The sequence below is a fragment of the Crinia signifera genome, chromosome 3 (assembly GCF_055691185.1).
Source record: "Crinia signifera chromosome 3, ASM5569118v1, whole genome shotgun sequence".
Classification (NCBI taxonomy): domain Eukaryota; kingdom Metazoa; phylum Chordata; class Amphibia; order Anura; family Myobatrachidae; genus Crinia; species Crinia signifera.
Window position 1 is genome coordinate 216,504,268 of NC_139219.1, and position 24,651 is coordinate 216,528,918.

The 24,651-nt window shown below is 42.4% G+C and overlaps 1 protein-coding gene across 1 annotated transcript in view; it reads right to left on the minus strand.

Moving 5' to 3' along the window:
- The window catches only part of DVL3 (dishevelled segment polarity protein 3), a 93,417-nt gene that overhangs the window by 19,075 nt on the left and 49,691 nt on the right, over positions 1-24,651 (minus strand). The window contains exons 5-7 of the mRNA XM_083177425.1: positions 8,673-8,808; positions 2,400-2,493; positions 304-373 (exon numbers count right to left, since the gene is read on the minus strand). Of these exons, the coding sequence (XP_083033551.1) occupies positions 304-373; positions 2,400-2,493; positions 8,673-8,808 (300 nt within the window). The remainder of the gene's footprint in view (positions 1-303; positions 374-2,399; positions 2,494-8,672; positions 8,809-24,651) is intronic.

Here is a 24,651-nt window from a genome sequence, read left to right on the forward strand (position 1 = left end):
CATAATATTTTGTAGATAAATACTGGGTAGCAATATCAGAAACACTAGTCCATGTCACAAAACGTATTATCGGTGTTAATTAATAAAGGGCCCTATTACACAGAACTGTATAAACAATGTTTGTCAATCGCATCACTTGCAAATTCATTAGTATCCACACAAAATTGGAGAATATACAAACTTAACGCAGTGTGCACTCAGGAATCAAAACGCATGACCCCAGTGTTGGGAGGTAGTAATGGTAACCACTGTGCCATCACACAGGCAAATTGGGGGAAAATGTGACTGGTTAGTTATACTTACCCATGTTTAAAGTGACTGTGATTATATTCAGAGACATGGTGGAGTCTGTAATGCTGCTGAATGAAGAGGACTGGGAGGGGAGAAGTACATTGTTACTAGCGTGGTTATAGACATTCCCTTTCAGCACATATAATATATATCGGATTAGTTATATTTTAAGAATGTGGCTGATCCTCTTTGAACCCTTTGAGTGCCAAGTGAATTTGTCAAATTAGGTGTGAAAGTTGCCACGCAACTAGTTAATGACCTGTACGGTTTACCTTCTATGGGAAATATAATCTTTTTTTAAAACATAACAATTTATATTTGAATTAACAAATGTGAGCAACGCTGCCATTTTTACTGGATACTAGCTGGAATTTTAAGAATGTTTGTTCACAAAAATCAACTTAAATATTAAACCCTCACATATGTCTTGTGGCGCTCTAGCTAAATAAGCTATTGGCCAAGTGGCTAGATTCCCCACACTTTCCCATACATTGATTCATGTGTCAGTGGCGGCTACCCTAGATAAGGATGGCCGGATGACAACCGATCACTACATGCACCATCCACCATCTAACGGTCCATTAAAGCATATAGTAATATGGGTCGCTTAATGTAAGTGCACGATCTTCCTTAGATTTAAAATTTTTCCTTTCTGTTTCCTTCCCTTCATTATGGTTAAACGTTAAAATAATTTTTGCTATATTGTAATAACAGAGTGCAGACACGATGGATTGCTGTTGGCACATTTATTAGTCTCTCTACATAAGATATACAGTAGTAACAGCACCGAAATATACATAATTTGCTTGTCTTTTCGGTACTTATATGTTAGTTGGGCGCCTTATTAGAATACGGACGGTAACGTAGGAAAATCGCATCGCATGGGCTATTGTAAGGGCATGCGATGCGATGTAATTTTTTATTTTTTACCACAATATTGCATCGCACCTCCCGCAAAATAGCATGCGATCGCATGTGATTTTATCGGGTGTGCGATGCCATTACAATAGGTATACAATAATATGATTGTATGTCCTAAAAATAGCTTTTACGCACCCCCCACTATCCACGTCACCCCGAAGCATGGCAAGTGCAGAGAGCCCCGCGAGGGGAGGCAGAACGCATCCTCCGACCTTTTCATACCCCGACTATCCACGCCTGCGTGGAGTTGATTTTATGTAGTGTGGTGAGCGCAGCGAGCCCGAAGCGTGTAGAGTGTAGAGAGCCCTGCGAGGGGAAGCGGATTACTTTACATGTATTCCTCGTCCCCTTGCGGGGCTCACTGCGCTCACCACATTGTATAAAATCAACTCCACGCTGACGTGGATAGTGAGGTAATGAAAGTCTGGGGACGCGTTCCGCCGCCGCTCGCCATGCTTCAGGGTGGCGTGGATAGTGGTGGTGGGGGGGTGTTCACGTTAAACCTATTTTTGGGACATACAATGATATTATTGTATACCCAATGTCATGGCATCGAACACCCTATACTACCGCATGTGATTTTAAATCGTATGCGATTTTGCGGCAGATGCGATGCGATGGCCCAGGGCTGAGAGAGCAGTGAATAAATTACATAGGAAAATCGAGATGCGATGCGATTTCCTTACACAGAATAGCTCACTAAGCAAATTGCTTAGTGGGCGCCCAACTAACACATAAGTACCGTCTTTTCATATGTGTACAATGATTGTTTGTACTATTTTCTTACTGTGGTGCATTACTCTGTGATGAGTTTTTTTTGCCTAATAAAAACTACTTTTTTTATATATTAAACACACACAGTATAAAGAGCATATGTTGTGCTGGGCTTGTATAAGTGGGTGTTATCAGTGACCTTGGTAATCGGAATGAGCGTAAAACAAAAATTGTGGTTTTTAATTAAAAACTTACTGTAATTATTTGCAAATTTTTTAAGTTGCCATGCCGTTTTAATACGCTCACATGTAAAATTTCACGATCTTGGCTTGTAAACAAGACAGGACAAATTTTCGCTTTTATATAGTAGATTTTGAACATCTCTCACAGAGATGTTGGCACTCAAAGGGTTAATCAAGTCTGTATGGATTAGAAACCATCCCTAAACCACAATGGACATGCTCCCTACTCACCCGCTCAATGTGTGGGACTTTTGGTTTCCTTCTCCGCCTCTTGTGTCTCCTCATTAAACGTGATGCACTACTCTGTTCGGTGGAGTTACTGAACCTGTGAAGAGATGTATAATTATGCACAATCTTGTTGCAGGCATGTTAATTACCATTACAGGAATTGCTAACTTCAAGAACTTCTATCGGTGAAAGCCAAGCACACTGAACACAAACTGTACACTCAAAGTAAAAATTTAATTTATACCACAAATAATAATGATCAAAAAGGGCTTGGAAATGAACGCACTGTACACCAGAACTGGATCAAGATTATTAATGAGTCTTCTCCTATACAAAATTAAAAAAATTAATTTACACTGGAGATGTCCTGAGACTTAAGTAAAAGCCTTTTTTTTTGAGGAATTCCTAAAAGCAGCTATTTAAAGAGTCTATTCAGAATAACCTAGTTTGTCACTGTGGGATGTAATCTAGAACGCACATATTTGATATCAGTGATCCCTCATAAAATAACCATAATTAAGCCTTGAACATAACCTTATTTAAATACACCCCCCAGCCAGAGGCAACAAGGTCGGCACCTGGTGTCCCCCATGTATTCAGTAAAAAGATTTTTAACAGGAAAGGAAAAAAATCCTCTTTTCTTTTATAATCCATGAGGAACACTTGGCAAAAAGGCCATGGAACTTCCCTAAACAGTTTAAGGGAGGGGATACTCCAGTGCTGCGATTAATACCATACACCCAAACCCAGTATCAGAGAAAGCCTAGATATCAAAGCAACATAATTTTATAAAGCTCTAGGCAGAAGACCATGTGGCTACTCTAAAAAGTTTCCCAGTAGAGGCACCACGCAGCGCTGCCCATGAAGTTCCCACCAATATGATGGAATGAGCCCACACCAGTTAGTTTGCCAGAAGGTAAGCTTTGCGGATAGTGGAGCAAAGCGAGCGGACCAAGGTTTATTTAGATGCTGGCCAGGGCTGTGTTTGAAAATCTAACCATTTTCATTCTCTGACTTTCTCAAAGATCCTGCCTTCTATTAATGTAAATACGGAGGTCCTGAACCAGATCAAGGAAGACTTATTTCCAGATTACTGTGAAAATGAGACACAACTTTTGGAAGGTTGTACGTGGCACCACTCGAACTGGATGGAAGATGAGAGGGGGACAGTGCACTCCATTCAGACACCTGCTGGGCTGTGGCAATGACTAGTAAGAAGACATTCTTCAAAGTAAGCCAGCAAAGTTCCACTGTGTCCAAAATTTAAATGAGGAAACCTGAACTGCTTGCATCACCAAAACAAAGGCCCACTGGCTAAAAAACAAACAAACAAACAAACAAGAAAAACAACAGAGGCTGAAGGTGGAATATTTGCTTTAAAAAGGTCTTAACATCCAGTAACAAGGCAATCTTTGTTAGGCCACCCTCATAGATTCCAGGAGTGGAAAGAGTGCTGAACCAGAATTGGTGTCCAAATTCCTATCCGTTGGATCTTACAAAACGTTTCATTAGGAATAAAAGTGGGGAATTTGATCAAACAAGCAATGTGGGCATCACCTGGAGGTGAAGATCTCATCTAGCCATATCTGCAGGCGGATGAATGTAAAAATAAAAAAAGTGCAAGGACACTATGGAGCGCTTGTTTGGATGTGTCCAAGCCTCCACAAGCAGATCCTCCAGTTGTGGAGAAGTAGGAATGCCACTGCCAACTTTTTCTTTAGTTTAAAAAGAGACACACTCGCATAGGGATTGGAGCCAGTTTATGTAATTAACAGTGCATAGAGAACCTTAATTAAGGGATCAACTTCCACCTGGCACACAGTCTGGGACAGAATAAACATCTATGTTCTCCACACAGGAAGAATCCTATGAAAAAGTTGGTAGCGGTGGTAACGGGTCTTGTCTGAATGACTACTGCTTAGACAGATGACCCAGCATATGCTGAAGAGAACTGGACATCTGTACTGGACCTTAGACCGATTGAGACTTTCAGTAAACCGTTAATGCCACCTGTGATACCACCATAACAGAATTAGCAGGTGCAGCAGGTTAATAGGCCTGCAGCTGGGTGGTTAGTTGCAGCATAGCCTAAGACAGAGCAGATGCCCACACTGGTTCTTGAAGGGGACCCATCATAATATTGTCACCATCATAATATTGGGCTGAAGCTGAAAAAAGAAGCTGCATATATGTGCATATATGTGCTCAACACAGCAGTGCCCCTTTTCTCTGTGAACCTTATCTGCATGACCACTGGAAGACCTAGCAATGCTATCCAGAAAATACCCCATAGTTTGCTTAAAATGGTAAAACGACAATGAATGTCTTTAGAGGACAACTTAAACCAATAAGGAGTGCAGATCAGCAGCCTTATAAACCAAGTGTTCACTTCGCCTCAATCACGCTGCCCTGCTGCCTACTCATTATAAAAATAACGAAAGAGGCTGCCCTCACCCCCACACAAACACAACAAAAGAAAACATGACTGCACCTTTGAGGCATCAAACTAAAACTAAATAGCTGGCTGAGGGGGCATGGGAGAGGGAGCCTGTGTTGCTGGGAAAAGAACATTAACCATTTGGTGCCCATACTCTCGTGCTCTATGGTCTTTTTGACCAGTGTTTAACCAGCTTGTTAGCCTTTTTTTTTGTCTCTTTACAAATATTAGCAAATAGCAAGCGGGTATGGAGATAGAACCTATTGTCCCATTACCAATAACTCTATATTCACTTCCACTCGCATCTACACACTGCAGTGACTGTCAGGCACTGCCTGCTCTATTATACCGCTCCTTCTTTATACACACATCATAAACCACTTTGATGGTTGATAAGCAGTCACTGGCATTTTTCTTAAAGCCAATGAATAACCACATAGGAGCAGATGTATTAAGCCTTTTGAAGAGATAAAGTGGAGATAAAGTGGAAGGTGATAACACATCAGCCAATCAACTCCTAACTGTCATTTTTCAAACATTGCTTATTGGCTGGTCTGTTATCACCTTCCACTTTCTCTCTTCAACAGGCTTAATACATCTACCCCTTAATTCCTTACAGGGGATATGGCAATTAGGCAGATTTGTAGGTAAACGGATTTGTTACAAATAATGATGCAAACTAAAGTACAGTAAGTTTTTTTTTGTTATTTCCGCCTGGGACATGGCAGTACATAAACCGCTCATCACAACTGCCAATACAGATGCCAGGGGTACAAAGCCCACAGGTAGTGTGACCTACTGTTCAATGGAAGGTGGTTATTTGGGCTAATGAAACATCCTTTAACATATTCTAGACAAATAAAGGAGTATGAATAACACAACCATAAAGAGCTCTATATCCTACAGTGTTTCTAACTGTAAAGGGTTCTGGTGTAAACAAGAAAAGAAATGCCATTCTATTTGTAATTCAAATGCAGAAATTCTAGTTTAGGAATGGCCGTGTTTTTTTCGTTACTTTTTTTTTTTTAGATTACTCCTTCCGTATTTAGCCAGTCCTGCTGCTGTACTTCTAAACTGGTGCCAGAAATTTCAGTTTTGTTTATTAATGTGTTTGTGGTATATATGGGGTCAGTAGCTTGCAGCGACTACTGTCACTTGTAGCGTTATTTTGAAGACTCTGTATATCCCTCCAAGTTTATGCTCATTTAAAATATGAACTTGAATTGCATGTATGTAACACTGCCTGTAGCTCTGCAATAAATTATAAAAAAACAAAACAAAATGGATGAATCTACGAACCAATATAGGAACTTTTACTATTTAGAGCAAGAGGCATCCCAAACTACAACCTGCAAGCCAAAGGTGTCTTGCTAACTACTGTAACCTGGCCCACAGACCAGAAGCTGGTCCTCATTCATCAATGGCCATGTTGAAGAATGAGGACCAGTCTCATTTTGGAATGGAGGATCACCCAATGCCTATCTAAAATCATTTGCCTGCTGCAGAAACATGGATGTGTTTACACTGTTAAGCGTTACTCTTATTAACCACTATTGTGTGACAGACTCAGAATTGGGGTGCACTAATGTGTTGCATATGAAGAATTACAGGTTAGGGATAGTTATATGGTGGGGTCCAAAAAGCTATGATTGGTGTTTGGTCGCAGCCATCCCAATTTTTAAGAGGTGGTCACCCCAACACTCAAGCTGCTGGACAGTGACAGTCACTTTCAATCCACAAGCATAAATCTCTTGCCTGGCATTAGGTCAGTGGCAGTACAGCTACCCGTGTTTAAGAGCATTCCCCCAGAGCAAAGGACCTAAAGACCCTGCCAGCAATTTCAGCGGATGGGTGAGAGTGCCTTTGATTATTCCTCATAATCCAGACCTGTTAAAAGTTTTTTTTTCCAATCTATGCATTGAACGTTTATGGGGTACCCGGGAATAACATCTTATCCCTATGGCCATTTTTTGACAGAGAGGGAGCACCCCAAAAGGTCTGGTTTATTACATCAAAACTTTCCCTTTGACTGTGTGTCTGAATAGTGACATCTGTTTGTGAAATTTTTTGTCACTTTTATTACTATTTTTTACTGAAGTTTTTTTTATTAAAGTTTTTCACAATATTTTGAATGCAATAAAATTTGGATATTTCTTATTAAAAGTGGACATTGTTGCTTTAAATTTGGACATTGTGTGAACTATATTTGAGCATCTAGTTTGCTCTAAATCCAAGGGTCTAGCGCTGTAAAGGGTCCCAAAACTTTAAACATTTTTCTTGATTTTTTATAGTTTACAGTTACTATTACGATTACAGTTACTATTATTTTGCCAGACAAGCAGCAGCAGCAGGACATTTATAAGCGCTTAAGGTTTTTTGTCTATTTCTTGTTTTGTAAATTATAAGGGTAACAGTACTTGGTTATTATCGATACAATTGTTGATATAATTTAAGGCACCCCAGGGGTTCCATAAAATAGTACAAGAGGAAAAACAGAGCATAATACAGATTGTATATAAATTTAATTGAACCACTGTAGACTAGATGATGAGTAAAGGGCTCTGCTCACACTATCCTAAAATCTATGACAATGTTCCCAGCAGGAATGTTCTTTGCAACATACAATCTTCATCTATACAGAGTATGGATAAACACAATAATGTGAGTCATGTATGCCCAGATGGGTCACCTTAGAGAATGCATTTTTGCAGGCAACTAAAGCCCCGTACACACGGGGGAGATATATTGCTCAGCCATATACGGCTGAGCCATATATGGCTGAGCAATATACAGGTCGAGTATCCCGTATCCGAATATCCGTTATCCGAATTATTCCGAAATACGGACATTCCAGAAAGTGAAAAAAAATTTTTTTTTTGCTAAAAACTCACTGGGGACATTTGTAACAGCACTACTGAGGACATGATATGTAACTGCCACTATATATGTACAAGAAAATGATTGCTTGGCATTCAAATTCAGTGCTGAGAGAGTACACACATTTTGTTTCACGTTTTGAAACCTTGTTTTTTGAACAAATAAAATATATTTGTGTGTATTTTATGTGGTAATAAAATATATTTGTGTGTATATTATGTGTTTATACAGCATAAATGCAAGATACTTCAAAATACATCATTGAAATATTAAAATATTCCGAAATACGGAATAATCCGTTATCCAAAATTCTCCTGGTCCCGAGCATTTTGGATACGGGATACTCAACCTGTATTGCTCAGTTTCTCCTGTTCATCAGCGACCAGAGATGGTCGCTGATGAAAAAGAAACTGACGGGGGGAGCCCGGCAGTGGAAATCAGCTGGTCGCAGGAGCATGTTCCTGCGACCAGCGATCATCACAGGGGCAAAAACGGGAGCGCGCACCCGGCGATATATCGCCGGTGCACACTCCCATTGCGGGCAATATGGTCCCTCAGCGACCATATTTCCCGCGATTTTGCACAAAATCGTCCCGTGTGTACGCACCTTAAGAGGGCATACGTTTTAAAACCTATGCAATTGTGGACAGCTAAACAATGTTGCTTATGAAAATTATGCCTATACACCTAATGATCTCTCAATATCTAGAAAATTATAGTATAATTGTATGCACTTCATTTCAGTGTGATCACGGGGGTATGGGAAACCATGTAAACATTTAGCTTTGCCAAAATAGTTAATCCTCACATGACATATTAAGGTCAAATTTGTATTATTTTAAACTACCCGTTTAAACTACCCATTCATGGTTTCCCATACCCCCATGATCACACTGATCAGATCAGATCAGCCAGATCAGATCACCCCCATGATCACACAGATCAGATCAGTTTGTGGATACCTGCTGGTAGAATCATCCTCATCAGAGTCAAAGAAGCTAGTTGAGTCCAGCTCACTGCTCATTAGGGTGGATGAACTTTCATATCCTCCTGTGTCTCTGCGCCTCTCCATCTTTGAAGTACCATTGAGCCTGGGAGCTGTGAAAGGAAACAAACAAGTGAAACATGTATACAATTTTTATACCACACCTGAATTAGATTCAGTTCTACAATTTATATATTATGATTTAGGATTGTTTAGTTTGTCCCATTACTTTTGGTCCCTTAAAAAGTGTGAGGCACTCAGTATAGAAACTGTTGTAATGCCTACACTGTTCACCTGATTTGGATGTAAATACCCTCAAATTAGACCCGAAAGTCTGCAGTTAAAGTACATCTTGTTTGGTTCAGTTCAAATCCATTCTGTTGGTGTATAGAGCCCAAAATATGACAATTGTGTCGATGTCTCAATAATTAGGGACCTGACTGTAACTGAACAAAAAATGGAATTTACAGCATTCACACTGAATAAATCTCTCTATTGCAGTTTAAAAGAAAATAAGCGACAACTTGGAGTAGCACTAAAACCCAAAATTACTGCTCGCACCCACCTGTGGTGGAGAGCAGAAATCGAATGAAAATGCTGGGCTGCATTTTCTACAGCTTTAAACGGACTTAGCTGCTTTTCGTTGCTAAAACCAATGCATTTCAGTGTGACAACCGTGATAAGTAAAGGGTGCACAAAACATTTAGAATATCCAGAGAGGCGGCACTCAAACCAACTTCATTAAAAACAACCTTTATTGGGACAAAATTCTTAATGAAGCCTGTGAGTGCCAACTCTCTTAATATTCTGGACTTTACCATGTGTATGTATGTTTTTTTTTAAGCTCAAGTCATATTACAAAGAAAAGCACTAGCAAGCTAATTAACACTAGACTGTTTGTCATTATCAAGTTCAACAAAAAAAAACCTGCATCAAAAAAATAAAAAAATTCTAATCATTCTTCAAAAGCAAATATAATGAACACAATATAACAGGAAAAAAGCATTCTTACTACTATATAACACCCTGTAGGTTTTTAAATCTCATGGTGTGTATACAGAGCGCGATTTGTCGGGTCTCAATATTGATTAGATATCAGCAGGTGCTGGCATCGGCTGGCAGGGAGGGACAGCACGTTGGGGACATGCTGAATTGCGCAGCATGGCCCTCGTTCTGACATAGCAGAAATAGACTATGCTGCACAGTCTACTTCTGCGTTTATAATGATGCAGATGGGCAACACATCGGGATAAAATCACTTGGTGCGATTTACACTAATATAGATTTGGACTATATATTCTAGTGTTCCTTCTAAACTTCTTTTCCAGGGTGCCGCACCCTGCCCATTTTTCAAACCTCAAAATGCACCCTGCCCTTTTTGTGTGTGGCACTGTGCATGCCACTGAGAACTTCTGGTGTGTGCCTTCATGTATAATGGGTATTACGGTGTATGCAATCAAGTGTAATGGGCATTATGGTGTGTGGTATAACGTGTAAGAGGCATTACAGTGTGTGCCATAATGTCATTATGACAGAATATGCAATGGGCATAGCAGAGTATGACCACGTTTAATGGGCGTAATCTAGTGCAATTTTTTTATATATATTATTTGTGTTGTTGTTTCTTATGTAAATCTCTAATACAAAATGTGGCCTCCCAATAAAAAAAAAATGCCCTGCCAGGTGGTCAGCACCCTGCCCTAAAAAAATCCTAGATTGAACACTATAGTCAAAACCAATAGCTCAAAATCGCACCATTAGAAAGAGATCTGTGATAAAAATTAAACACAGATTTTCTGTCAACTGTAAACTCACTGAGGGGGGCGAAGGGATTCAAATGTTTATTCCCATGGTTGCCAGTAGATGGCGACCAATGAGTAATTGAATTCGGGCACATGCTGACAAGCTGGAATGTCCAAACAATTACCCAATTGGGCACCCAAAAAGCACTTCTTTTAATATTATTACTACATTTTATGTTTTTCACATGGAAATACACATTAGAACAATATAGGGCACACAAAACTAAACCGGTCGCGTCCAGCACTTTGGTAGGATTTACTTTACATATGTGGCTAAACCTGGACTGTCTGGGCATAACATAACCAGTGCAATAAAATAAAAAATTGATTATTGCCCCCTGATCTCCCAAATGTTCAGATGGGAAATCGGGTATGATACATAATTGATTTGCCCTCAATGTATCCGTAAGTAACAATTTGTCCAACAACAATCATCTTCTCCAATAACATAATACACATAAGAACAAAACTTGATTTATCAATCTGAGCCAAACGGTGCTCACGTGTTTGTACATGCTTTCATATTCTGCCCTAAAGTTCAGGAGACTACAGAATGGAGGAAGACACATGAAAGGGTTTGTCACATCTTACTGATCTTTTATGAGACATGTGCATGTTGGGCCTTGGTGATACGGTTTGCAGAGATCATGGTCTCCTCCACGCTATGCGATGACATGTCACCATAGCTCTGCCCTTGTTATTTGATTAAGGAGTCTGGCTGAGTCATGATGGAGCTTATTGCATTCAGCGTGACCCCTGCACTATCCCCTTGAACCACCAAGGAAAGGAGGAATTTTCTGCTATGGAGTTACAACAGATAACTGAATGCATCATGTCATGTGGACCGCTGCAAAGAATTTACAAATGAACATAATTTAGTAGCAGCTAGAATCAGAGCACTATATAAAATGATTACTAAAGATTGGTACAGATACAGAACTGAGGGGTAGATGTATGAAGCAGTAATAAGGGAGGAGAAGTGATCAAGCGCCTGGTACTTTTTCACCAGCCAATCAGCTCTTAACTGTCCATTTTTAAACCCAGCCTGTAACTTAACAGTCAGGATATGATTGGCTGGTGATAAAGACCCCTGAATTCCATGTTCAAAATAATACCTGGCCAAAGATTTCATTCCTGCAGGTATAAAGTTTATCAGTGCCAGTTATTCCAGTATATTTAAGTGTGGAGGAAAAAGGAGTACCCAGAGGAATCCCATCCAAGCATGGGGAGAATATACAAACTCCACACAGTTAATTGAAACTCAGTGTTGTCAGGCTGTAATGTTCTTTTAAATGTGTGTGTTTATGCTACTGCAGTCTATGGACATAATCTCCCTAATACGGCTATTGGATGTAGCATATGCAGTCTATCAGTCACCACAATTCACCACTAAAACAAACAATGTATAGAGACCAACATGAAAGAAGCCATTTATAGAGAAGCCATTTTTAAATAAAATTAACTCAAACTTGACACAACAAGGAGATAAATATTTGGATTTTGTTATATCACGGTTAAATATATTAACGTGAGTAATAAGCTCATGTTGACCATACAAAGTGCTAAATCTCAATATTCAGCTGCCAAAAGGTATGGACAGGAAAAAATATGTTTTCTGAAATAAAGAAAAACAATGTTTGGCAGGTGGCTATTTGGAAGAATATTTCTGAGAAAACAGGCTTTTTATTTTTGCTTACATTAAATAAATAAATATATTAAATAAATAATACATTAGATAGTAATAACACTATAAACAATATTGCTTAAGGAGCCCATACACGGTTCGTTGTGTACGGCTCCGTTCTGTACTATGCAATGAGTGCTCCCGCGCATCACATAGTACGGTACAAAAAGTATGTGCTGCACATACTTTTTGTACTGGGTACACATCGGATCGGATCGCAGTGCATGCACACTGCATGCACTAGGGATGCGATCCGATCCGATGTGTACTATTGAAGTCCCAAACGGATCCGTTAAACGGACCATGTATGGGCAGCTTTAGTTCTATTTATCAAAAAAATAAAAATAAAGACATTTTTTCTAGATTTTATGACTTGTAACAGGGCTGGCCAGTATTTCGGGACCTTTTATTTCATTTGCATACCTATAACTAGCATATAAATAGCCTGCGTTTTGGAAAACGATTATGGTTACCTTGGAATGGATATACTTTCTGTGAAAGCTGTCTTACTTGAATACATGAGATGCATTATAGAAGCCTGTGATAAGAGTGGGCTCCGGTCATTAGCATTAGACAATCATTGGGACTAAACTCTGATCTTATCAGACGAAATAACTGTGAGAAACCAATCACTTCTATTGAAAGGTGTGTGTATGTTTATATATATATACATACATACTCAAACTCCTCCTTCTAGATCTTGTAGATGACCAGCATATGAAAAGACAGTCTTGCACAACATTCCTCTGGTCTCAAACTGATAGATTACAAACCCATGCTTTTTAATACTTGATACAACACAATAGTCTTACGAGGACACAAAGTCTTTTTCTATGTATTTTGTTTTGATGTCCTATTACCCTATATTTTGGTCCTTGAGTTTAAATAGTCACACAGCATATGTGTTTCTCTCAGAATAAGGTGTTCCCAAAGCACGGTCTTGAACTGAATTACACCCTCACCGTCAGGCCCCACTCCCAATCTTGCACATCACTCACTGGTGGTTAGTGTGGAGGCATACAGTATTAAAGGGATCTTCACACAAACTTGTCTCTTTCTCAACAAAAGAAAATCTAAATCAGGCCACATCAGGCACATCTTATGTTGATCACGATACTTCAAGCAAAGCATGAGCAGTAGACATTACAAACACAAGCAGGACAGATTTTACATGGATATCTGATCTGCAACATGTGATGTCTCTTCCAGTAACCAATATAACCGGTTTAGCCAAACAAACAGAGCGGTAACAAAGCAGGAGAAAGAATGCAGAGCCTGGCAGAACTGAACATAGTGTACATAAATCAATGTTCCCAGCCTATCTAGAATTAAACACGCCATTATAAAAAACTGCATGGCTCCTTAATATAATCTTTTTTAGGTTTCAATCAATTCTGAAATATTTTATGCAAGATATATACTGCTTTTACTTTCTGTTCTGCAAACAACTGTCATTTGTATAAGAGAATTGAGCACAGTTGACAGATCGTAACGAGTTAAAAAGGCAGATTTCAGACACTCACACTGGGGACTCCGCAGATGAGGCCCTGGGTACCAGAAGTCAGGGTGCACATTCAGCGGATGTCTATCCTGGTGCGCAACAGACTGTGCCCTCGATCGACTTCTTTCCCTGCTTCCAAAACAAAGAACCACAACCATTTTCCTAGTATGGTACTTCCAATCACATTAGCTTTCTTTGTAGTTGAAGCAGTTTGTCCACGGAATCATTCCATCCCTCATTAAAGATTCAAGTATGTGACCAACAGTATGAAAAACGATACACAGTATCCAATAATTCCTGGTGCATATTAAGGGTCTGTTCCTCGGAATCAGCAGAGGTTAGTCTTCATCCAAATACTATGATCAGAAATTCTTCTTTCATTAGACTTGCTGTTCACAAAGCCACCTGTTTCAAAAAGCACAAGTTGGTTTTGCTGCTGCTGTCCCTTGCAGCATTTCATGCCTCTTTGTGGAATCTCCTCCCCCTCCTCTCCCACGCTTTTACCTTGTAGAGGAGTGGCCAAAGAGTCTCTGAGCAACAAACCCAAAACAATGCAGCTACCTGCAGGGTGTGGGCAGATCCCAGTCTCCCTGAAAGTTATGTCAAATGCTCTGTGACAGTCAGGAGGGAAACTATTGTTCACCCTTCACACACCTGGTGCCACTGGAGCTTAGAGAACGGCCTGAATAATTCACCATCATTGCTCTGAAAACAGAGAGGCTCTCACAACCTGACAGCATTGATGCTAAAAGAACCGGCTTCAAACTAGCCATGGATATGAAAATTCAAATCTTAAGAGACAATTCTACTTCTGTTTTTCTAACAATTACTAGAAGTAAAAAATCATTTTGAAAAAATACCGTTCAATCTTAAAATATTTTTTACATTCTCTGTGAGTAGAGGCACTTAAACAAAATGTTTTAGCGATACAACTGAACAACTAAATCGTAGCCTCACTCAACCAAAAGGATACATAAAAGTGTGTAGCCACAGTTTTCGTGTTGAAACATTACAGCATTTGGGCCGAATGTTCAGATCTGACGGAGCTACATTATATAAAGTGATCAAAACGGTCATGTGCATCTACCATACATGCCATTTCACATTGGATGACATTGCAATCACAGTGGATCAGGATTGATTTTCCTTGTTGCCCATTTGTGGCCAATTATGCTTGTTTGACCAGTAAGCCATTTTAAAATGCATCTTTGTACATTTACATAATTATTCAATATGGGGGGGGGGGGGGGGGGGATTCAATTGTTTTGAGCATCTCTTTTTTTCTGTCTGAACATAATCGCACATATTGCACTCAAATAGATGGGTTTAGCCATTTTAAACCCTTTCTAACATCCTGCTTTAGGTGTCCAAACTACTGTTTGAATGCCCAAAGTGCCAAGTTTGCATACGTTTTTTCTTGCACCTCATGAAACTGTGATAAAATGAGATATGATCAACTGAATTGCTGCTATCAAAGTGTCCTTTACTGGCTGCCGCGGTAAAAACAATTGAACTTCTCCCTCACATTGCTGTTAGTAGGAACAAATTCGGAGAATTCTATCATCATTGAAAACATCCTGAAAATAAGTTTTACAATTCAGATCCTGATTGGATGTCCATTATCTGCACATGCAGCAAGTAGTCTACTTTGAATACATTAAGCAGGGCAGTAGGGAGGGTGGTGCAGCAATTCCCTGTTGGTAAATGGCCACTGTCTGGCCCATATTGTTCCTGCCAATTACTGTGTACTGCTGGGCACCTGGTAAAGAATACAAGTCCAAAATATTTTATAACATACTAATGTAGTATATTTTGTCGACATGAGAATTCAGACATGGTCGTAATGTCGACATTGATCATGTCAACACTGACTAGAATGCCAGCTAAATGTCCCTGGTTCGGCTGTTCCAGCAGTGACAACCTGATGCTTTTTCTGGCGGCGAGTATAGCTAGCCCTCCCACAGCCTAACACTTAGGCATATATTCAATGCCGTGGGCGAGCGGTGACTGCGAGCAGGACTTTTTGCTCGCAGTCACCGCTCACCCTGTCAGTATTCAACTGACACCCCTCATTCGCAAATTCCCCCTCGCTCCGTTTTTTGAGCAAGGGGGAATTTGCGAATGTGCCTCCAAAAGCTGCGAGAGCCGAGGCTAATTACAGCGAGTTTGCTGCACTAGCCGCGGCTCTCGCAGTTTAGGGGAATCCTCGCAGTTTTGTGACTGCGAGGATTCCCCCGGAACGTTGCATAGTGCGAGCGGCCGGCGCGGGGGTTAAACTGCGAGGATCACTGGTTTTCTGTGATCCTCGCAGTTTAACCCCCTCGCCGGCCGCTCGCACCGGCATTGAATACTGGCCTTAGCCTTATGGGGCCTACACATGGGGCGATTTCAGGGCATTTACTATGCAATCTGACTAGATCGCTTAGTAAATGCAACTACATCACTCCGTGTGTAAGGGCCATAGTGATAACAATACGCAGCCCCGCACATTGCTATCACCCGGCGATTAAGATCCAGCATGCAGGATAAATCTAGTTAGATCGCTGGTCAGGGCCAGTGTTCTCCGGTCTAGCATCGCTCAGCAAAATCTCCCCGTGTGTAGGCCCCATCAACAGTATCTATATCATAACTGTCAACCTGATGACTACATCCAGCCCATATATAATTGTGGTAAACTCCAGTTACAGCATCGTGTGTGATGAGGATGTAGTTGACAATAAGTCAGCCATTTACATACTAAACTGCAATGGATAATTCCAGGATGTTTTCTCACGAAATATCATTGTGATATCTTCCTCAGTGAAATATATTATACAATGGCCAGTATTCAATGCCTCAGATTCGCCGTTTTTTTCAGTGAATCTGGCAATTCGCTGGGTTTACGGCAAATTTTCTGTTAGAAAAAAACAATTCACCATATTCAATGGAGGCAATTCGCCACAAATGAACAGCGAATGTCTGCCGATTCGCCGTAAATGATTCTCCACAATTTGCCTGTGATTTTCAATGGGGTTTTTAGTGGAATTCGCCGACAGTGTATTCAATGCTCAAATGGAGAACTGCTTTCTCCATTGATTTTCGCCATGATTCTCCGTTTAGCATTCATCATCTTTTTTAGGTGAACTGTAATGTGATCTTTTAAATTAAAGCGTTTTTAATTTTTTTTTTGGTGTTGAAAAATCAGATTTTTTTTTCTATGAAAGGGCATGCTATTTTTATTCATATACTTGCAGCACATGAATATATTTTTAATATTATTTTTTTTTTTTTTTAAACAATATATTTTTTTTTTTTTTTACACATTCGCCAGCAGGGGGCCGGGAGCCGGAGCCGCTCATTAATATTCATATATTCACTGCACACTGGTCCCGATCATTACATAGGCACGATCGGGACCAGTGAGTGCAGCGGCTCCGACCCCAGCAGCACCCTGCAAGCCACTAGTGGTGATGGTGGATAGATACAGTTACACCAATAGTAACGATAAGAACATAGAGCTAGCAGCAGCACAGGCAGACGGGGATAATGGCGCCCCTGCCGCTGGGCTGGATAAGCGACCAGCACCTCAGGTGAATGAGAATGAGGGTGACGGCTTCTCCGACATCAGCGACTCTGAGCTGCTGCAGGACGGAGCGGCGCATGGTGAGTGACGGAGAGACTTCTCCTTCTGCTGCCTGTGTCCCTTTAAGCACTCCTTCTCCCCAACAGAAATTCAGGGGCAGGCAGGGAGGCTTGCCTTCCTCCGTCCCCCGGCTCCCTGCGGCATTCGCAGCAGGGGCTAAAATTCGCCAGCAGGGGCAACAAGCCCCTGCTGCATTGAATAGGGTGACAGGGAGGGCTGGCAGCGAATGCTGCAGCCCTCCGAAACCCTGCGAATGTGCAGCGAATCCTAAACAGGATTCGCTGCACATGGAGAAAAAAAATCATTGAATACTCCTAAATGTCTGGACAACTGAAGGTTTTACACAACAAGTGCTTGTAATAAAGGCAGGTTTCATGTCTAATCTGAGTTTTTGGCCACAATAATTGCTCAGACAACTGGCTTATTCTTCTACACCTAAAGCAGATATACTATACAATAAACATGTAAAATGACATAGTCTCTAAGCACCAGAGAGTAAACGGGTTAAGCTTTAAGCACTATAATTAAAAATTCATAGCCGCTTTGGAAGCTTGTGAATAGGGCATGAGAGGCAGAGAATACACTACTCCTGTGTAACTATGCCCTCATATGTAGGATTTCTTTAAACCTTTTTCAACATAATAATGTGAATAAACAGTCTGCATAAATAATTTACTGTGCACTTAGAGCAGCAAAGACCTATTATGATGCTTCTATCGAAAATGTGCTACAGTAGCTAAATCAGCCAGTGTGGTTCATTAGGATGACAAGCATAAGGTCAACAGCCAGTAGGTCAACACTATTGGTCGACAGGCAGAAGGCAGACGGCCAAAAAGTCGACTTGGACTTTTTATTGTTTTTTGGTTTCTATGTGGACATGGACACCGCATTAGTGTGTGGAATATCTGCTGCGACATGCGGATGGAAGAATAATTAATTTGGATGAAAGTGGGCTCACTGCATAATATTGAAGAGAATATGTGGAAAAGGTTTTTTCATTATTTGTTTTTGAATTATGCATGATAATGTGAGTGACCAAACACTAAAGGTGGCCATACACTGCTGTTGATGACACCACACCTGAGCCATCTGGTCACTTGCAATAAACCGTTTACATATTTTGTAATACATTACAGTGTTCTGCACTTCTGTATAGTGGTGCATAGTAGAAAAATTAAATGCAGACATGTAAACAAAGCATAGACAGGAGAGAGAATAGTCTACATGAAAAAAGGACACATCAGAAAGGTGTGTGTGACTCACAGTGCAGGTTGTTGCAGATTACCACGGTATAAGCAGTGCAGGTGTAAATTGGATAGATTCTGAGATTTTCAGGGAGCATTTAAAGATCAGAAGGCTGCTGATCCTCCTTTTTCTACCTGGGTGTCTCTGGTGGATGTAACCATTTCTCATGAAGTCTTTGTGAGGCTGATTAAATTGTTATTTTCCAAAATGCCACTAGATAAAGCCCAACAGACCAATTCACTTGTTGCTCTCTTCAGGAAGGTAGGCAGCCGGGGAGACGCATTTCAGATTGCAGTCTCCTAAAGTGTGAAATGAAATGTGCAAAAATGCCGTGGATTGGGTTCTCTAACCAGGACTTTAGATGGGTTTAGCTACTTTGCGCAGCAAAACATGGTGCTAATGGTGTCGCATATAGGGCATGCGTGCCCTACGGGGGCCACAACTGAATAACCCCAGTGAGTGCCCAATACATTAGGGTGCCCACAAAGTAACTGAATCTGCCTCAACGTATCAGAAGTGACATTGCATAGAATATGGACCCACTGGCAGGATTTTAGACATGGCCTTGAATGTGCTTGTCATTAACACTAATCTCCACACACTGGCAGATGCCTCCATCTCTATGTATAAACTTTTGATGTTTTTGCTGCACCTGTTCAATGCGGACACATTTCTGTCCCTGTATCGACTTTTGATCATTTACAACTGTTGATTGTTCCTGTCCTGCATTTACTTATTTAGTATTTTAAAATGAGACATTAACAATGACATACAGTGGAATTATTACTTCCCTGCTAGAGATTCCTCTCCCCATGCAACCAAACATCAGACTTGCCTTCCTCATTGCTTTGTTACATTTCTTCCCAGCCTTTAAGTCCTTTCAAATAGTGACCCTTTTGCAGCTCTGTACTTTCATAATAGCATACCTACCAACATCTATTCCCACAGCCAGGGAGCTGGAGGCATGGCTAGAGGCTCACAGAGCCTCTGGGTCATGCCCCCATAGCATGGAAATGGGGGCGTGGCCTCGCAGGGAGAAGCGAGTATAGGTCACTTTCATTAGGTCACTCCCCTGACATTTTCAGCGCACTTCTCAGTGTCCCTCTTCCGTCTGCATAGAAGTTAGGAGGTATGATTATAGTACCCATGATACTATAATTAGTATTTAAAGTGCTTCAATTTGTAGCATTAAACTGAAGTTGCCACATTCTTGACTATTCCTCAAATCTACCTATGATCATCAATCGTTTTACCCCTTCCGTTGTGTCTAACCTTTTGCATATCTTTGTGTAATTTACAAATACTCATCAATTCTATTCAATAATATTTGCAATGTTACCAACATATACTAAATAGCATTGGTCCAACTGCAGAGCCCTGTAACATTTCCATCGTTATAACTCAATGACCACAAATGTTCCCTATTCTGCACCCATGTTCTGATCTAACTGATTTATAACCCAATCCTAGGCTTTGAGTTTATTTAGCCGACTGCAATATGCTTAGTGTCCCTGTTAGAATGCAGGCAGGTCTACAAGCACAGGGCAGGCTGATTTAGCAGAGCATCATGATTAGAGCAGGCTGCATTTTGCTACTTGGGCAGGGCGCGGTCAAAGCATTGCTGTTAAACAGGCTGTGTGAATGTGAGGGGAGGATGTGCCAGAGACCCTGAGCAGTAGGATAGTAAGTTTATCAAGTTCATCAGTAAAAAGCTTTTACAAAGGCCAGTGAAATGGAGAAAGACTACTCAATAGTATCAAAAGCATCTAAGGTTAAGCACAAAGGAGTGGAGCTGGAATCAGGTAAGCGCAAGCAAGATAGGTGTTTTACAAACGACGCCCAAGCAGCCAATTTTTGACGTGAAAGGGAGAAAAATAGGAGAAAAAAAATGTGCACCAGGTTTAAAAATTCAAATCTCAATGTAAATTTCGATAAATTGCATGAATTATTTTGAGACAGCCATAAATCATGTACTACTTGCCTCTGCACACACACACCTACATTTTCAGTCACAGTAAATAAATGTACAGCATTGCCTGGCTCCCCTCTCTGTGGTATGCTAGCACCAGTACAAAGGGCAGTATTCAATGACATTTCTCGCTATGTGCAGCGAATCCTGTTTAGGATTTGCTGCACATTCGCTGGGTTCTGGAGGGCTGGAACTTTCGCTGCCAGCCTCGCTGCCCCTTACGGCGATTTTTAACCACGAGCCAGGAGACAGCAGCAGGCAGGGAGATGGAAGCCTCCCTGCCTGCCCCAGAATGTGTGGGGAAGAAGGAGGGCTCCCGGGGACACAGGCAGCACAGTGCTGCCCCACCGGAGAGATGGCAGAGGACGCGGTGGAGGGAGCCACTGCGCTGGTCCATGTTCGTGCATATATAATGATCGGGATCAGTGTGCAGTGAATATCTAATGAGTGTCTCCCGCCCCTGCTAAACGCACATAAATAAAAATAGCATGCCCCTTAAAATAAAATTACAGATTTTTTGACACACACAAAAATAAAACATTTTAAAAGAACACATTCCAGTTCACCTTTAAAAGATGTCGAATGCAAAACGGTGAATCATGGCAAAAATCATGCTGAAAGCAGTTCTCCATCCTAGCATTGACTACACTCTCGGCAAATCACAGTGAAAACCCCATTGAAATACACCAGCGACTTGCAGCGAGCATGAAACACAGAACTGGCCGGTATTCACTGTTTGCTTTCGGCAAACAGTGAACATTGAATAGGGTGAATCAAATTTTCAGTGAAAAAGTAGGGAGTGAAAACAGCTTGATTCGTCAAAAAAAAACCAAAAAACGGTGAATCGGGAGCAATGAATACTACCCAATGAGAAAATTACATTAAGTATTGTATATATTAACAAAACCTTTAAAATGTTAACAGTAGCATTTTAACATTGTCTGAATTATTGCCCCAACAAAGACTCTGATATATGCAGTGTTGACTTGACCGTTGTATGTCTTTCTCTGTAATAGCCTCTATCGTCAACATTTCTTCAACAAGGGAGAGGTCACTACCCATGAACCAATTCCCCTTCCCTGTTACACCTTGAGCTCTAGCATTGAAGGTCAAAAAGGAAGAAAGAAACAAGGAAGTACTTGCAGAGATATGCCATAAAGTGGTTTCTTTAAGATGAGTGATATAAGCACAAGTTTAAAAGAGGATAATAAAGAAGTAGGGGAGAGAGGTAAGTTGAAGAGGCATGCTAATATGGACATATGGTTGAGGAGATGGAGCAGAGAAGGGAATAGGTTAAGACAGCAGGTTGGTGGGCAAGATGAATGCAGACATTTTGTGCAGATTAAGTGAAGGGTGTTTTCGGGAATGTAGATGAAAGAACGGTGCCATTTTCCTTAACATTTTCTTAATGGTGTGATTCCTCCAGGAAGTCACAGACACTGCATCTGCCATTTAACTTACCTCTGCTGCCCACAGTGTGCTGGGATGTTTTAGAAGAATAAAGATTCTCCATCCGGGGGGCGTGGCTTGGCTGTGCAGGGAACATGACGCATACCTGTAGAGCTCCTGCAGTCAGCCCAAAAAAAAGGCTCTGTGGGGCCACTCTGCTACTACCTGACCGGCCGGGGGGACCTGGACGCACACTCCTAACCGGAGGAGAGGGCGCCGTGGAGCTGGGGACGGAGAAAACCCCGATCCGCGGTCTGAGGCCTAGCCGCTGTTGAAGCCGCAGCTTCTAGTATCTGCCGGCACCCGCCGGCGGAGCTCCACAGCCGCATCGCGGCAGCTGGCGGGACGCGGCGGATTGGGACACAGATTCCAGCAGGGGTGGTGGCCGGGAGGCGCCCCTACCCCCCTCCCTGACGCTGCTTACCTGCCTAGGGGACCCAGGAGACAGGAGAGAAGCCGGACTCGCCGGGCATCCCTCTCCAGCGGCGGCCATCTTGGATCACAGGGACAGAGAAGATCCTGCTGCACAGCCTGTGAGTAGAGCAGCTGGAGAAGTTGCATTCTATCCCTGTCCTCCCCTACACCACAGCCAAAGCTCCCCTCTCCACATATGCACCAGCCTTTGGGGTTCCCCCATCCACCCCCACCCCTGAGCTAAGAGGTTCAGAGCCCACTGAGTTGAACTGTCCTTCCAACAGACTATACAGGGGCACCCTCTCAGCATAAGGCACACACCCGATCCCCTCCATACTTCCTATGTGAGGACCGGCTTCCACCTGCCCCAGAAGACCCTGAACGGACTACCTCCTAGGTGTCGGCGCCCGGCCTCTGCTGACTCTCCCGCCTGTGACGGTGGTGGGCTATATAAACCACAGCACCCCCCATTAAACGCTATCATTTGCTCCTCCCCCGGCCCACTGCGCATCTTCTGAATTTCTGGAGACACAATATACCTAAGCAGTAACTCCCGACAGCCCCATCCCACGGACCATCAGTGACGGGACCTCCGGGCTACCCCCTGCCGCCTCTCAGATGTGCGGCGATGTGATTCCACATACTCAGCATCTGGGCCTAATGTGAGCGCCCCTCCCCTGCCATGCCGTCCCACTAACAGGGGAATGTGACCTTCGTCTTCCTACCTACACAGTGCTCCATCTGCATGTAACTGCTCGCTAGCTTTTTTCTTTTTCTCTAAATGGGCAAGAGAGGGAAAGGCTCCCAGAGTAAGACCCCCCAGAAACCACGTGACAACACTTATCAACAGAACTTACGCTCCTATCTATCCTTCCCACAGTCCGCGGACACCCCTGGGGTCCCCTCTGGTGAAGGTACCACCGCCACCCCCATCATGGCGGTTGCTCCCACATCCGAGGCCTCACTCGACTCCCTGTCACAGCTCAGAGGTGAGATAACGGAGATCCTCTCTCATGTTAAATCGTTGCCATCCAAACAAGATATGCAAGCCCTAGAAACGCGCCTTCATGAATCTATGCAGTCTCAAATAGCCCTTGTGCAAGCTGACGTATCTCACCTAGGCTCTCGGGTGGCTACACTAGAAGATGACAGAGATGCCGTGCACTCCCAACTGTCCAGCCTGCGTGAGTCACTTGCCCAACAATCCCTAGATATGCGGGCAGCGCAAAACAAACTGGACGACCTGGATAACAGGGGACGCAGAAATAACCTGCGAGTACGCGGCCTCCCGGAAGACATCCCCCCCTCAGGCCTCATGGACGCACTCAACAAGATCTTCGGGGAAATCCTGAACTTAGACCCCAATGACTCTATAGAATTTGATCGGGCTCACCGAGCCTTACGCCCAAGAGGACTGGCAACAGACCGCCCCAGAGACGTCATCTGTCGGGTCCACTACTTCTCTCAAAAAGAGGAGATTCTCCGTAGGGTTCGCGGCTTGGAGGGAGTGGAGTTCGGAGATGCCCGCCTACAGATCTACCAGGACCTCTCATGGCGCACACTCCAACAGCGCAGGATGCAGAAGCCCCTCACAGAAGCACTTCGCCGAAAGGGCATTAAATATAGGTGGGGGTTCCCGCTGTCTCTTCAGGTCTCGCACGATGGCCGGATAATCACCATCAAAGACCCACCAGACCTCCCAGATTTCTGCTCCACACTCGGCCTGGACTCCATACAACTGCCAGACTGGCAGGCCTTTTCCCTCCCCTCCATGCCGCCAACTAGCCTTCCGAGGAGACCCCGCTGGGAACAAGTGGAGAACTCCAAGAAAAAATCTAGAGGAGCTAACTCCCCCAATGCATCCGCCCCCCCCCCCCCGTGACACTGTGAGGGTTACCCCTTCTGCCTCTACCGTCTCAAAAGGCTATCCTTAGTTTTCTGATATTGTTGGTTTCCTTTACTGCGGTTGACTGATGCCCTCCATGACTGAGTTACACCTCTTATACCTCCTAGGAACCCGCACTGTGATTTCTTATATATGTTATACCTTGTTTAAGTTTTGCTTTCTTAGGTTGACGAAGACACTGCCCCTCCGTGACATGGGTACTCTGGTAGTCCCTCTTTTGGTCCGGATGCGGTTATTTTTTGCTATCATACTAATTACCAATAGCTTGAAATGTTTAAGGATTACTGAAGTGATTATTGTTGTTGTTTTTTTCTCCTCCGCTGTTTCCTATCCTTATTTCAGTTTCCCTCTCCCTCACCCCCCC